At 39.5% G+C, this 13,829-nt stretch overlaps 1 protein-coding gene across 1 annotated transcript in view; it reads right to left on the bottom strand.

The window, feature by feature from the left end:
• Window positions 1-5,815, bottom strand: part of STMN2 (stathmin 2) — a 55,008-nt gene extending 49,193 nt beyond the window's left edge. Inside the window, exon 1 of the mRNA XM_017521877.1 lies at window positions 5,415-5,815. Within this exon, the coding sequence (XP_017377366.1) occupies window positions 5,415-5,433 (19 nt within the window). The 5' untranslated portion in view covers window positions 5,434-5,815. The remainder of the gene's footprint in view (window positions 1-5,414) is intronic.
• Between the last annotated feature and the right edge of the window lie 8,014 nt (window positions 5,816-13,829).

Here is a 13,829-nt window from a genome sequence, read left to right on the forward strand (position 1 = left end):
ATATTACAACTTCATATCCCTAAAGCTGATGTGTTTGGTGGTCAGAATCAGCATCATCTGGGAGTTTGTTAGGAAGACAGAATGTCTGCCTCAAGCCAGATCTATTGAATCACAATTTGCATTTTAATCCAAATTGAAGGTAATTCACATGCACATCAAAGTTTGAGGAACACAGTAGTGTGACAATACTATTTTACAGATGGATTAGAGTTACATAAAATGTAATAGAAAAATAATTCTATCAATACATACATTAAAAAAGCCCACTTTTGATGATACCCAAAGTAGTTTATATTTACATATTTCTTCTTCATTAAAATTAACATTGATTTTATAATAAACAGAAAACTACTACAAGGAGATGCTCAATAATTGTTAAAATCTGATAAAATTAGATTGAAATCACATTGGATTTGAGTTAAAAATGTACCTTTAAATGGAAAAGAAAAACAGACTTAGAAGATGAGAAAAATAATAGCAGTCAGTTTTTGGTACACCTCCTCAGTATCACATACCTGCCTGTTTTCCTCACTAACCTGCATGTTCCCTGCAGGTGGAGATTCCGATATTCAGATGTGCTCTGAACACGAGGCACATTTCAAATCGATGAAGCAAGCAATGATTTTCTTTAATTATCCTTTTATTTTTAAGCATTAAAATATTCTGCTGCTAAATAATTTTGCTTTTACTATTGACGTTTTCCTACTTTTTATCCACTACAAAATCCCCAAAGTAACATAAATGGTATTATAATAACAATGTAATAAAAGTGGGAAGTAAAATCATCAGGGAATAATTAACAAGGGCGTGTATCTACTTTCAGATTATGGCCACTCATTTCATCCTTTCTCCTTGAAAATTGCACAAGCTCTTTTCATACATTAGGGTAAAGTATGGCATCAGCTTATTGAATAAACACTTGAATGTTTTTGGTAAAAGAAAAGATTTTATTAAAGAGTTAATATTTGGAACTAGGTTTACATCAATCATCTACTTCTTTGGAGAACATGATTGCCCTCTAGTGTGGTGAAAAGCTAATGCAGACACCGAGGTTTTCCAACTGACAGAAAGAACCAGTCTAGGTTCTGAAAACATCTAGGTCACTGGCTAATTCAGTATCTTTTTTTTAATGAAAAATTTCTTGCATTTTTCATATAAGGTCACAGATCTTGTGACAACAGGATAATATGTGTTTTTCTTCCCACTACCAAAAAAGAAACTGGTGTGAGTTGGGCTTAGCTATCAGCAGCTCCCGGTGGCCACGCCCAGGCCTAGGTTTGTGCTGTGAGCTTCCTCCTGCTCTGAGGCCAGCTTCCTTTAGCCTCCTGTGAGCAATGAGCTACCAAGGTGGACTAAGCATACATCAGTCACATTCAGTTAAAGTAAAAAATAATGATGATTGATAAATCAGGAATTTTCCTAAAGATTTTGGTTGGAATTTATCAATGACAAAATCTTCCATTCAATATGTAATCGATTCATCTTCCATTTCATTGTTAGTTGCACAGAGTTAACTTTAAAATTCTGTTTGATAGCGACTGCTAGGTATTCACAGAACTAAGTAACTACTTGATCCTAAATTACAGCGAGGAAAAGTATTTTATTATATGAATCAGCCTTATGGCACTCCAAAAGGACATTTCCTGAATCTGAGTAAAATGTAGCCTCTTGTAGCATTTTTATTACTGAGAATGAGCTATTTGATGGAAGCCATATTGTGCCAAATGATCAAATACTCATTCCACAATCTATCCATTAATAATTTGAAAATTAAAAACCAAAAGTAATTAAAACTGCTTTCAATGCAACAAATAAAACTTCACTAAAAATATTAATGAGGTTAATAGCTCTAACAATAAAAACCCTTTTAGAACAGAATTTACTATGAATCTCTAAATCATATTATTGTAAAAAAAAACATTGTGAATTATGACTAAAGTTCTAGATTTTAATAGCACAAATTGTCCAATCTTACCTATCATTTTCAAAGATGCTTTCTCTCAGAGAATTTTAACCTGCACAGACAAACACCACCAGGTCTATTAATTTATCCTCTCATTCTAGCTACCTGCAACGTGCTACACAGGGTCAGAGAGTGTTTACTGCAGGCTCAGCTTACTCACCTGGTATAGACTAAATACATGAGATTAATTGATAAACCACTGCCGTTTCTTTCAGTTTTATTCTGAAATCCTGACCAAATCCTCAGCTTTCCTTTTCTAGTTATTTATATATCCATTCAGAAGGTGCCCACTTCATTTGAATAGATAGTGGGGGATATTATATGCACCTCTTACAATCATGCTGAATACATAATTGTTTAATGAACCAGGAAAAAACACTCTCCCTGGTAATGAATTAATTATTTTTGCAACTGGAATTTCAAAATCTGTTATTTTAATATTGCAGAAGTAGTGTTCTTTTCATGATTTGCAAATGCAGTTAAATTATGGCCAGAAAGGATCCTTGCGTTTGTCATATTTAAGGTGGGATTTTTATTGGGATGGCGGCTACCATTTCACGATCCATGTGTCTGTGTAGAATTGATGCTGTTTCAAGAATCAGCAGTTGGAAGAACAGTTTCGGAAGAAACAAACTTAAAATGTGCATAACCTATATTAATATATTTATACATATAATCTTATGTTGAAGATCGTAACATCTCAATTATATATGTGGAGGCTCACCCATTGCGGCCACAAACAATTCTCTGCAGAGAATTTTCCAGCAATCGTTGGCACACAATCCCTGCTCTTAGCAAGCACCTGTACATATATCCTAGTCACATGAACACACATAATCCTGACAGGAAGCAAAAACGTATTTGCTTTATAACTTAAAATGATAAACTGGAGACAAAATTTCATTTTTTGGGGAGAAGGGGATGAGGCCAATTAAATGAAGAAAAGTGAACATAACAAGGGTTAATCCTTAACGAAGAGAAATCCACGTCCCTTTTGAACAAATGAGAACAAGACTTACTGAGTCATTAAATGATAATAATGATTTGAAATGATAATAACACTGATGATGACGATGACTTTGCAGCTGCCAGCCGGCAGTGGAAACCTTTCTGAGGGGTGCAGAAAACGAAGCGAGATCGCCCCCACCACCCTGTCTCAGAATCTTTCTGGACATGCGGGTGAACTGCGAATTGTGGAAAGCGAGGGTAGTTCAGGACACTGCGCAGAAACCAGCCTCCCGGGCTGCACCGCGGGGGCGAGCGCCCAGCTCCGGGAGGGGAGCGCAGGGCGCGGCGCGGGGCTCTGCAGGGCTGGCTGCGCTCCACGCGCTCAATCGCCATGTGCGCCCCGACCCGGCCAGCGGTAGGCGGCTCTGGGCCCCAGATGGGAGGGGTGGGGCCGAGCCGCGCCCCGCTAAAGAAGCGAGGGTCTCCCTTATATAAGCCCCTCGCGGGGTCTCAATTCTGGAAAATCAAAGAAAATCATACATTACAGAGGGTGGGTGGTGGGTTTGGGCTGGGGGAAAAAAAGCCCGAGTTCCGTGTACCGTGGGTGGGCGAGAAGAGAGAGCCCTCCCTGAATGTCTGGGAAGGGGTCACCTCTGCGGTCTCGCGCCAGGCCTGGGTGTGGCCGCGCCTTTGTGTGGCCGGGTGGGGCTGGAGCCAGCTTTTCTGTCGAGCCACCCGCTTGGCTGGGAGGGGCTCGGCGATAGGGCTGAGAGCCACGCCGGGGGTCCGCACACGTCAAGGGGTGCTCCGGCCGCTGTGGACTGCGGGGCTGAAAAAAGAGGTTTCAGGACTGCATACAGCTCAACTGCCCCTCCCATATTCCTCTTCCCAGCCAGTCTCGGAGCCTGAGGTCTCCCCAGCTCCGAGGGGAGGGTGGGGCAGGGCGGAGCCGCGCAGAGAGAGCCCTTTCCGCAGCTTTCCCAGTCTCCGGATCCTGCAGCCAGGTCCCAGGGGACGCGTGCTTCCAGCTGCCACAGGACCCCAGGCCCCACCCTTCTTGTCCATCCTGGGGCCGTTGAGCACCAGAAGGAAGCATGGGCACTCAAGGCACAAGACCCCTTGCAGATGAAGGCCCTGAATCCAGTTCTTTTTCGGTCATTTTGTGTCCCATAGCCTGTCTCTGAGCCTATGAAATAGCCGATATTTGGCACTGCCTGACCCACAAAACGGAAATTTCGTGTGGCTTAACTTAAGACTGACCTCTTTTGCTTTGCATTACGGTTTCATGCCATCTCTATTATTATACATACACATGTCTAGGTTCCAGAAGCTTTTCCCGCAAACGATCGAAGGTCTTCAAAAAAACCCTTATTTTTGTCTATGTCTAAACACCCTATGTAATGTGGTTTCGAAAGAAAAATGTTAACCCACTTTTCCCACCTCTCTCTTAACTAAAGCAGAACAATGAGGCCAGCGTGGGGAGGGCGGGGTCAGTGGTCAGGTCTCTCTTGGAAGCCGGGGCGGGGAGTCGGTAGCGCAGAGCGCGGGGCGTGGCGCCGCTGTCCCCGCAGGCAGGGCTCCTGGGTGTCACGCTGCGCTCCCCACCCGACCGACCCCTTTTCGAATGAACATGCAGCACCAGGCGGGGGGCGGGGCTGCGCGGTTCCGCACTGGGTGGGGCTGTCCGCATTGTGCGCCCCGCGCTGCAGGTGCCTCCCCCCGGGACCGCTGGTCCGCACACAAAGAAACCCCACCCCAGCGCCTTCGAAGCTGCTGTCCCTCCACCCCTCCCCACCGCGCGCTTCCCCGCCCCTGCAGCTGCCCACCCGCGCCCTCCACGCCCTCCGCGACTTCCTCTCTCCTTCCCCTCCCTTGCCCTAAAACAAAGGAGCCGAGGTCCTACCCCCTCCACCCGTCCCCCGCCGTCTTGGCTTCCTGCACCGCACCCCAGGACTAGCGGTTTCTCCGAGGAGACAATATCGTAAAATGTGCCCGTTCTCTCCATCCCCTCCCCCCGTCTCCACCCATCTTTCAAACAGCGGGATGGGACAGCTTTGACTTTCCAATCTTTTTTTCTTTTTTCCCACCTTCCCTTTTCTCCTTCTCTATTTTCTTTTTAAACCAGAGGAGAAATAAAAAAGGTCGTTATAAAGCACTTTCCAAAATGTCCCTTAAGCCCATTTAAGGCAAACAGTTAAGGGTAGCTTCCTCCCCTCACGAATGAGTCCTAATTTTAAATATGGAAACAGAATAAATTCCCTACCCACAGGAGAGCAACTGACCTGCTTCTATCTTTTAAAAGAAATTCTTCGCTTTAGATTTCCATAGACCTCTTCTCTGCCCTCCCACCTCCCCCAAGAACTGCTCCTGTCCTTCCTAGTCCTGTGTTACTATTAACGTCTTTTTCTTTATAAAATGTCTCTGAATGTTTTCAGAGCTCAAGAGTGGAGGTGAGAGGTGGGCTCCAGGTAGAGCCGACGGAGAACGAGGCGCGGTGCCTTACCCATTGCTGTTTTAGCCATTGTAGGGATGTGCAGACGCTGAGCGGTGGCGAAGGCAAAGGGTCCGGCTACAGCAGCGGAGAGAGCGAGAGAGAAGACTGAATAAGGCACTGAGTCTGCAGAGTGGGACCGTGCTAGAGAAAGAGCAAGAGGCAGGAGCCCATGAATAATTATCACTCAGAAGCTCAAGCAGATTGGCTCCCAAGGTCCCCTGACATGACTCCCGCAGAGTCAGAATCTCCAAGCATTAAATATTGATCGGCCAATAGTGCTGGAGTACAAAGTACCAGAATGCAGTTTGAAATGGTAATCAGTCCTTCTCTGGCGGCTCCCCCCATTTTGGGGTCCTGATAGTACAGTCCAAGTAGAGTGGCGCTTTAAGCCCTGAAGCTTCCTAGGAACTAAGAACTGGGCTGTACCTATCTGGGAGCCAAGAGGCTTGACTTTGCTCATACATGTGCCATTGCACAATTCAATGGAAAAGGATTCAGAGCCTTGAGAAGTCTTCACTATATGCAGGCTGTTGGAAAATTCTGTTTAAACACTGTGTTTTTACTTTTTCATATTTTCTTTCACCTTTGGCTCTGACCTTGGCCCTAGTCTTTCAGGGCTACCCCATGTCTGCCTATGGTGGCAGCTCAGAGCAGACTGCATTATTGTCCTTTATCTTACAGCTAGACTTAGGTATCTCTAAACTCTTAAAGGTCTCTCAGGAGAGGGAGGTATGGTGTTTTCTCCCCTTGGCACAGAGGAAGGGGCTACCTGGTTTTTTGGGAGTAGGGATGGTAATTATGGTCCACCTGGGGACAGCGGGAAAGAGGAGGAACCTCTGGGCACCTGTGTCCTGTCCATCTGCTAACAGGGCAGAACCAGGTTGGCTGGCTGGTTTGGTCATTGAGGAAATCACAGGTGAATGCCATGTTGCCCCGAAGGAGCAGAATTAAGTGGATCAAAATTTTAGTAACCTTTACAGGCCTCTAAGGAGAATGCTTTACATGGAAAACTTAGAGGAGATGAAAGGTGTGTTCTGGGGCATTATTTTTCTAAGACCCAGAGAGACAACACTTATGTAGACTCAGGAAAGATGTGTTCAAGTTTTGGATTGAACAATGTGGTATGTGAGGATCTTTGAGACCAGTTGCAAAAAGCCACTTTGATTACAAACAAGGCATTCATTAGTTCCTCTATTTTACTTAATGGTGGCAGTCATTCATTTGTTCTTTTTCACTTGACTCAAATATGTATTGAGCAATTTACCTTGTGCACAGCTCTGAAAACACAATGGCGAGAAAAAATTTAGGAGTTGCTGCGTGAAGCTTTTAAATTACTGCTAACTTAACACTTCTGTGACTTTATTGAGCCAGTCTAATTCCATGCAGAAAATGGTTTTAATATTAGAAACATAGGCAAAGAATTGCATATTTGAAAGCTGAAAGAGCGCGTTGTTGCAATCATGAACAGGTATGAAACCCTGGGAAGTTTTTAATTTCAGAAAAATGAATAGAATATTTCTTCTTATTAAAATAGACTTTTAGCAGCTTTCTGTCCAATCACATTTCAGTTTTATTTCTTTCCTCAGGAAGAATACACAGTTTCAAATACATAAAACCATTTGAAACTAGCAGGGCACTCTCCTTGGTGCTGAAATAAATTTCTTCACCTCCTGTTAACTTGTAAGACGTTTTAACCTCATGGACATTTTGCTGAATGACAGGAAGCTGCTGGAACTGGGACAATTTTGACCTGCTGAATCATAGGGGAAAATAAAAAATGAAGGGGAGATCAATAAAATTATTTCTTGAACAGGAAGATTAGAAATTATAGTTCCTGTCTTTGTACAGGTCTTTGACCATGACACAGCAAGAGAGTGATACGGAAGCTGGCAGGGTCTGGAAATAAGTAACCATTTTCTCTCTCTCTCTCTAGGCATTTCCCACTTTAAATATGAGAGCTAATTACCTCTCACTGGAGTAGTTATCACTCATGAGATGAAGGATCTTCTGCATGTCTGTGTGACTAATATCTTCAAATTATTTCTCTTCTCCCCACCACACCCTTTCCCCTCAGGCTGTGTGTCATCTTTACACATTCTTCAGCTTCCTTGGAGAACAAGGGCCCTAAGTCATGGCATTAATGTCTTTAACAACTGCAGTTGGCTGTTGAATGAAATTGATTGCACTTTTGATCCCTATAAGGAAAACAAAATACTCATTCTACTGCCTTAAGTGTCAGATGTGCAACTCTTTTCTGTTTCTGACTTTCTAGGTATTAGCCACCTAACTTCAGTTATGAATGATGTTCAAATAATGTCAAACAGGGAAGGGAGTAGGTTAATATGACTTACCATAGAATAAAAAGATAGCAGGCAAAATTGTCAATCAGCTAAGAAAAACCAAATAAATTCAAAGGGCTGTGCCATTATCAAATTGTTTTTTTGTTTTCTTTTACCATTACAGTATGCTATCGTGCATATTCACATGGGAAAGTAAGAGCAAAATATGAATAGAAAAGTTATTTCATATTCAATATGTTATTCACTTATTCACTTATTGATTTTTTTCAGTTAATTTATTCAACAAATATTTATTTAATGAAGTTTCAGGCTTTTGTGACGCTAGCCAAGCTTCTCCTTAATGTCTAAAAAATAGAAAGTGAAGGAAAATATAACACCCATCTCTTTAAGAAAATATTAATTTTGGGGAGTTAATGTTATCTTGTGTATTTTGAATCACGTTTTGTTGCAAAATATTGAAAAAATAACCCAAACTGACTCTAATAATAAAAGTGCATTTGCTGTTTCATCTAACCATAGAGTTGGCCACAGAGATCTGGAGATGAGATCAGCTTTCCCTGAAGCAAATGGTTTTGATTGGAATGGGTAGACACTCAAAGAATAGGTACTACATCTGCACAATGTAAACTGAGGACAACTAGTATCTGTCTTGCACAGATTTTGGTAGACTGAAGGGTTGTCATGTAAAAGCTGCCTAAGCTACCATGGATATTTAGTAATTTTAAGTATTATGATTATATTTAGGGTTTCCAATACATTTAAACCTTTGAAGGGTGGAGAATGAGTAGTGTGTATATTTATACCCTTCCTAGTGGTTGGTTTCATGATTCATATGGTAGATAAAGATAATTTGTGAAATAATAAATAATACACTGTTGAACATGATTCCAGATGGCTGAATCCAGTGAAACCATATTGATACTTCTAACCTCCTTTGCTTAGCTTGTGTTGGGAACAGGTATCAGGCTGTTTACCAGTGTTTGTTTATTTATATCTTACCCTATTCCCAAAGAACCTAAATGAGTAGAGCTCACATCAATAGGGGATTCTTTTAGATTTTTGTTATCTTTAACAGAAATAAGCTGGAGCTATGGAAATCAAAGACTTGCTAACAGAAACTTTAATTATTGTGGGTTATAGCCTATTGTGTATTATCTCTGTGAGGAGGCCTGTGGTGTTGATTTCTTTCCAAACCAGAGAGGAACAGTTGCTTTGGAGGATTAGCTGATTCCATCTAGCACAGTCATATGATTTTCTGCTATTAATAATCAAGTGCCTGGGAAAGAATCCTAAAGTAATTATTAAAATTTAGTGAGATACAAGAAACATTGTTAAGGTCAAATTAGTTGTTTTAATCTGACCTCAGTTGAATGCAGAAGCAGTTTGAGAGATAAAAGCCACATAATTTTTTTTTAGATTTTTTAAAGAAATTTAGGATATAAAGTAGTTACAGCTGAAGATATTTAGAGATGCATCTAAAATAATCACACATGAAAAAATAATTGACTTATTAACATTTTGATTATTTTGCCATGTTTAAGTTCTTATAGATTAATGAAAAATTAAAAGAATCATATGTCCTTTATAGAACCGTCTAGCATGGTTTATTGAAAAGGAAAGTCATTCCAAGGAGGGAGAGCTAGTGTTCTTTATTTGCAGTGAGCTCTTCTCTACCTAGGGTTTTCTTCATATCCAAATGGGACGTGTATTTATGAATAATTCGTATAATTCACCCTGAAGCAAAATGACTTATTGAAATTAGTAAATCCTATTAATAGTTTTACAATTGAACTTCTCTGGAAATGAACTTGTTCTAATCATAAGAGGGCTTGATATACATTTAATGAGCTGAATCTACATCAAATTGATAACGTTGAAAAGCTATTTGCTATCTTGGTAGCAATTACTGTAATTTTTTCCTTCTCTCCATGAGTTGATTTACAGCTTGAGTCCAGGGAGAACATTAGTTAGACCCCACTGAAGCTGGGAAGTTGGTTCCCCTTGAGATTTCACTCAGTGTCTTAGTTTACAACCCCCAAGTGAGAAAACAGTAGAGACAACACTGAAATGCTTGGAAGAGAAATCTAGGAGAAGTGTAACTCACTCTATTTATCCCACAAGCCTCAATTTCTTTTATTTTTTAAACAGAACCCCTACTGTAGCATTGGATTATACATACAATAATATTAGTTGCCTAAGGGCTTTATTTTTCTAGATCAAGCTAAAAAGAGAAGGAAGAGGATTTAGGGAAGAGAAAATCAAAAACATTGTATTATACTGCCTTCCTGGGAGATTTTCCCATTAGTCATTTGTTAACTAATTCGATGACCATCTGAACTTCTCCCACACCCATCCTGCTGTGTTATCAAGTGGAATTGAATTAATGGATGTAGGTAGTATTCTAGAAAATCTATTTCATCAAAAATTTAATTTGACAATAATGTTAGACTTGAACTCATCTATAGACAACAGAACCTCATTCCACTCTTTTTTTCCTCTCTTCACATATTTAATGGCTTTTTCTGTTTTTGGTTTGATTGTTTCCTGAACTACACCTATTTTTTTTAGTTCAGTTCAGCAAAAACAGAGTGATATGCAGTTAGACAGCAAATGCTGCCTATTGTGGCAGAAAAGAAATTGCCCAGAGATTTGCAGATGTGTTATTTCGGTTGATTTAGAATGTGCAGGAAATGTCCTCTTTTGGAAAGAGGATTTCAATAACTTAAATATTTACATCAAAACATAAAACTATTGTAGTTATATTTTTGTCAAAAACTATTTCAAACGTACATGAGAACAAGTAAAAAACTTGTATTAGTCAAGTTAAGAAGTTACCAAAATTTTATTGCTTCTGTTTCTTTTTCCTTTTTCACCTTTGCTGAAAGATTTAAAAGGAAGTCTCAACCATCATTTAAATTCACTCTTACGTAGTTAAGTATGTATCTCTAAAAAATATGAATCTTTTATATATAAATAGAATTCTATTACTATACTTAACAATTATTCATTGATATCATCTAATACTTCATCAATAATCACATTTTCATGATTGTCTCAAAAATATAGTTGCTTTGTTTAAAACAGGACCCAAATATGGTCCACATATTCTATTCACTTTCATGTTTCTCAGACTCTTTTAATCTGGTGCACTCCTCTCTTCATTTTTAAAATTTCCACCATTGACTTTTTGTAGAAACTAGGTCAATTGTCCTATGAACTTTCTTACATGTTGGATGTGATTTTTTGCTTCCAATGTGGTCACTTAACCCTGTTCCTGTCCTCGGTAAATGAAAGCCAATTTTGGAGCTTGATTAAATTCAGGATAATCTCACCAAAGAATAACTCAGATGTCCAGTTTAATTAAAAGCACGGCTGATATTTATTCACATGTGCTGGATCAATCATGAAACCAAGGCAAGGGGGTATTTATAAAAACAAAACCTCCAGCAGCCTGAGGAATGTGAAATACTATTGTTTTGTCCATGGGCAAGCTGATTAATTAAAACCTATCAGGGATAGCATTTTTCCCCAAAGCAGACTGGTATTTATCAGAGAAGGCAACTTTATTTATGAGATTTTGGAGAAATCTTGTGACTAAAAGTGACAGAAAGTGATATGTTTTACATCTGGGTGTGGCTGCTGTTGAACTCTGCTGGACTTCTGCTGAGCCCTTCACTTTATTTAAGCTAGGAGTGTACCATTTCTCTACTATAATAACTTTTCTCTTTTTGTCCAAGTCTGCTGAGTGAGCTGTAGTAGCTTCAGTCTTTTTGATACAGAATTGAAATGAACTGAATATTTATGTCCACCCTCAAATTCATATGTTGAAATCCTAACCTCCAAGGGGATGGTACTAGGAGATGGCGCTTTTGGGAGGTGATAACGTCATGAGCATGGACGCCTCATGAATGAGATTAATGACCTTATAAAAAAGGCCCCAGAGAGCTGCCTTGGCCCCTTCCACAGGTGAGGATACAGCTAGACGATGCCATTTATGAGCCAGAAGACAAGCCCTCGCCAGAAATCAAATCTGCTAGCGCCTTGATCTCGGAGTTCTCAGCCTTCGGAACTGTGAGAAATAAATTGCTGTTGTCTAAAAGCTGTCAAGTTTATGTTATTTTTGTTATAGCAGCCTGTATGGATTAAGATATAGCTGAGTGTCAGCCTAGCATAAGTGGTAGTGTAGTAATTTTTAGTAATTGCATCTCATTCAGAAGAAAATGCAAAAGGTATTTAATTTTAAATCAGCTTATTACCAACCAGGAGAACAAGTCCCATGGATCAGTTTGAGCAATCTTATATAACTGTGTGTTTTTTTTTTTTTCCAAAATAATGGGTCCACTTTTCCTGAAGTGTTTAGTCGGGTATTGGTAACTGTATTGACTCAATAGATGGTAGGGAAAATTTTATTAGCTGGAATTAGCCTAGCCAATAAATTCATGCTGGTTGGTTTGAATTCTCAAACTTGAGCTGCTTTATTTGTCTTTGGTCCTAGTTATAAAATGTGGATTAAACATTTCAGTCTAAGGAAGAAATGCTAGTGATATTCAATGTCTTGCATATTTTCTGGTAAGTTACCGTGTCAGGCTCTCCATAAAATATGAGAAATAGTGGAATTGTTTTTCAGTCCTTACAAAGACAAGATGATCTTGACAAAGAATAGGTCACATTTCAATGCCATTAGCATGACAGGCCTATCTAATTAAATACGAAAAATAATCTTTAGGGGACGTAAAGATAATCAGTTGCTATCAGTTGCTGTCTGAATGTATTTTGTCTAATTGCAAAAAACAAACATTCTAGGTAAATTTAAATAAGTCATGTGAAGTTTCTGAATTAATTCATGACAAAACAGTTGAATCATAACATGCATTATTAGTCACCTGTTCCTTGCTATCCTGACATCCCATAGGTGACTTTGAAGCTCTGGATATACAAGTAACAGTAGCAACTGTGAGGGACCTAGAGTTAAGTTGAGGCATATGGAATAGATGCATGTGAGTTAATACTTTTTAGAAGAGTCTGAGCCATATAAGAAACTCTGCAATTGACAGTGTTGGTAGCAGGGGCAACTGCCTGTATCAATAATCTACTTCTGTAAGTTTCTTACTTTTGGAGGCCTTTTAGTGAGGTTAGGGTTAGATCTGCAGTGGGGGTGGATATTCATGTTGTAAGATCCTTAATATGCTTGTATTAAGAAGTATAAGTCCACAAGTCATATGTTCTGGAGTTTAAAGCAGCAGCAGTGACTTGAAACACTTGAAATGGCTTTTTTCAATATAGTTCTAAGGCTGACTCTCACTGATGTCTTTCCCTATATAATGTCTACTGGTTGTGTATTCTGTAGGGGTGTATTCACTGGTGTCTCTTTAGGAAATGCAGTTTATACCTGTTGGATATGACTCTGTGAATGACATTAGATTTTGAAAACACCCAACAAGATCAGAATGTAATGAGGTCAGCATAGAAGTGAGAATTTATGGGACTTTGTGATGTAGATTACATTATCATCAAGGCCAGGGTGGAACTTTGGACAAGATATATTAAATTCTTCTGTGAATATTAACAGTTATGATTTTAAATATTATTAGTTTATACTTTTAAACAGGGCTTTGCTATATACTTTTAAAGACAGAAAAACCTGCAAAAAATCTTGAACACTCTTTAATAGTTTCTTGTGTGTATTGTATGGCTGTGGAAATTTTAGAAATATTTTATATATCTAGTAGGATTAAGAAAATGGTAAATGTAATCTCTTTGTTGGGAGCCAATGTTATCACTGGGGAAGAAGGAAGATACATCTATGGAATTGGGGAAGTAGGAAAGAATCTTATGGCATTAGATTGGAGTGAGAGATAGAATAATACACACACATATACTTCTTAATAATAAATATATTTCTTAATTCATGATTTAAAGGATACCCTATTTAATATAAAGATCTATATTTCTTTTTTTTTCCCCATTTATTTATTTTATTGCATTTTAGGTTTTGGGGTACATGTGAAGACCATGCAAAATTGTTGCATAGGAACACACGTGGCAGTGTGATTTGCTGCCTTCCTCCCCATCACCTACATCTGGCATTTCTCCCCTTGCTATCTCTCCCCAGCTTCCCACCCCC

This window comes from Cebus imitator, unplaced genomic scaffold (genome assembly GCF_001604975.1).
Source record: "Cebus imitator isolate Cc_AM_T3 unplaced genomic scaffold, Cebus_imitator-1.0 Scaffold22, whole genome shotgun sequence".
NCBI classification, from domain to species: Eukaryota; Metazoa; Chordata; class Mammalia; order Primates; family Cebidae; genus Cebus; species Cebus imitator.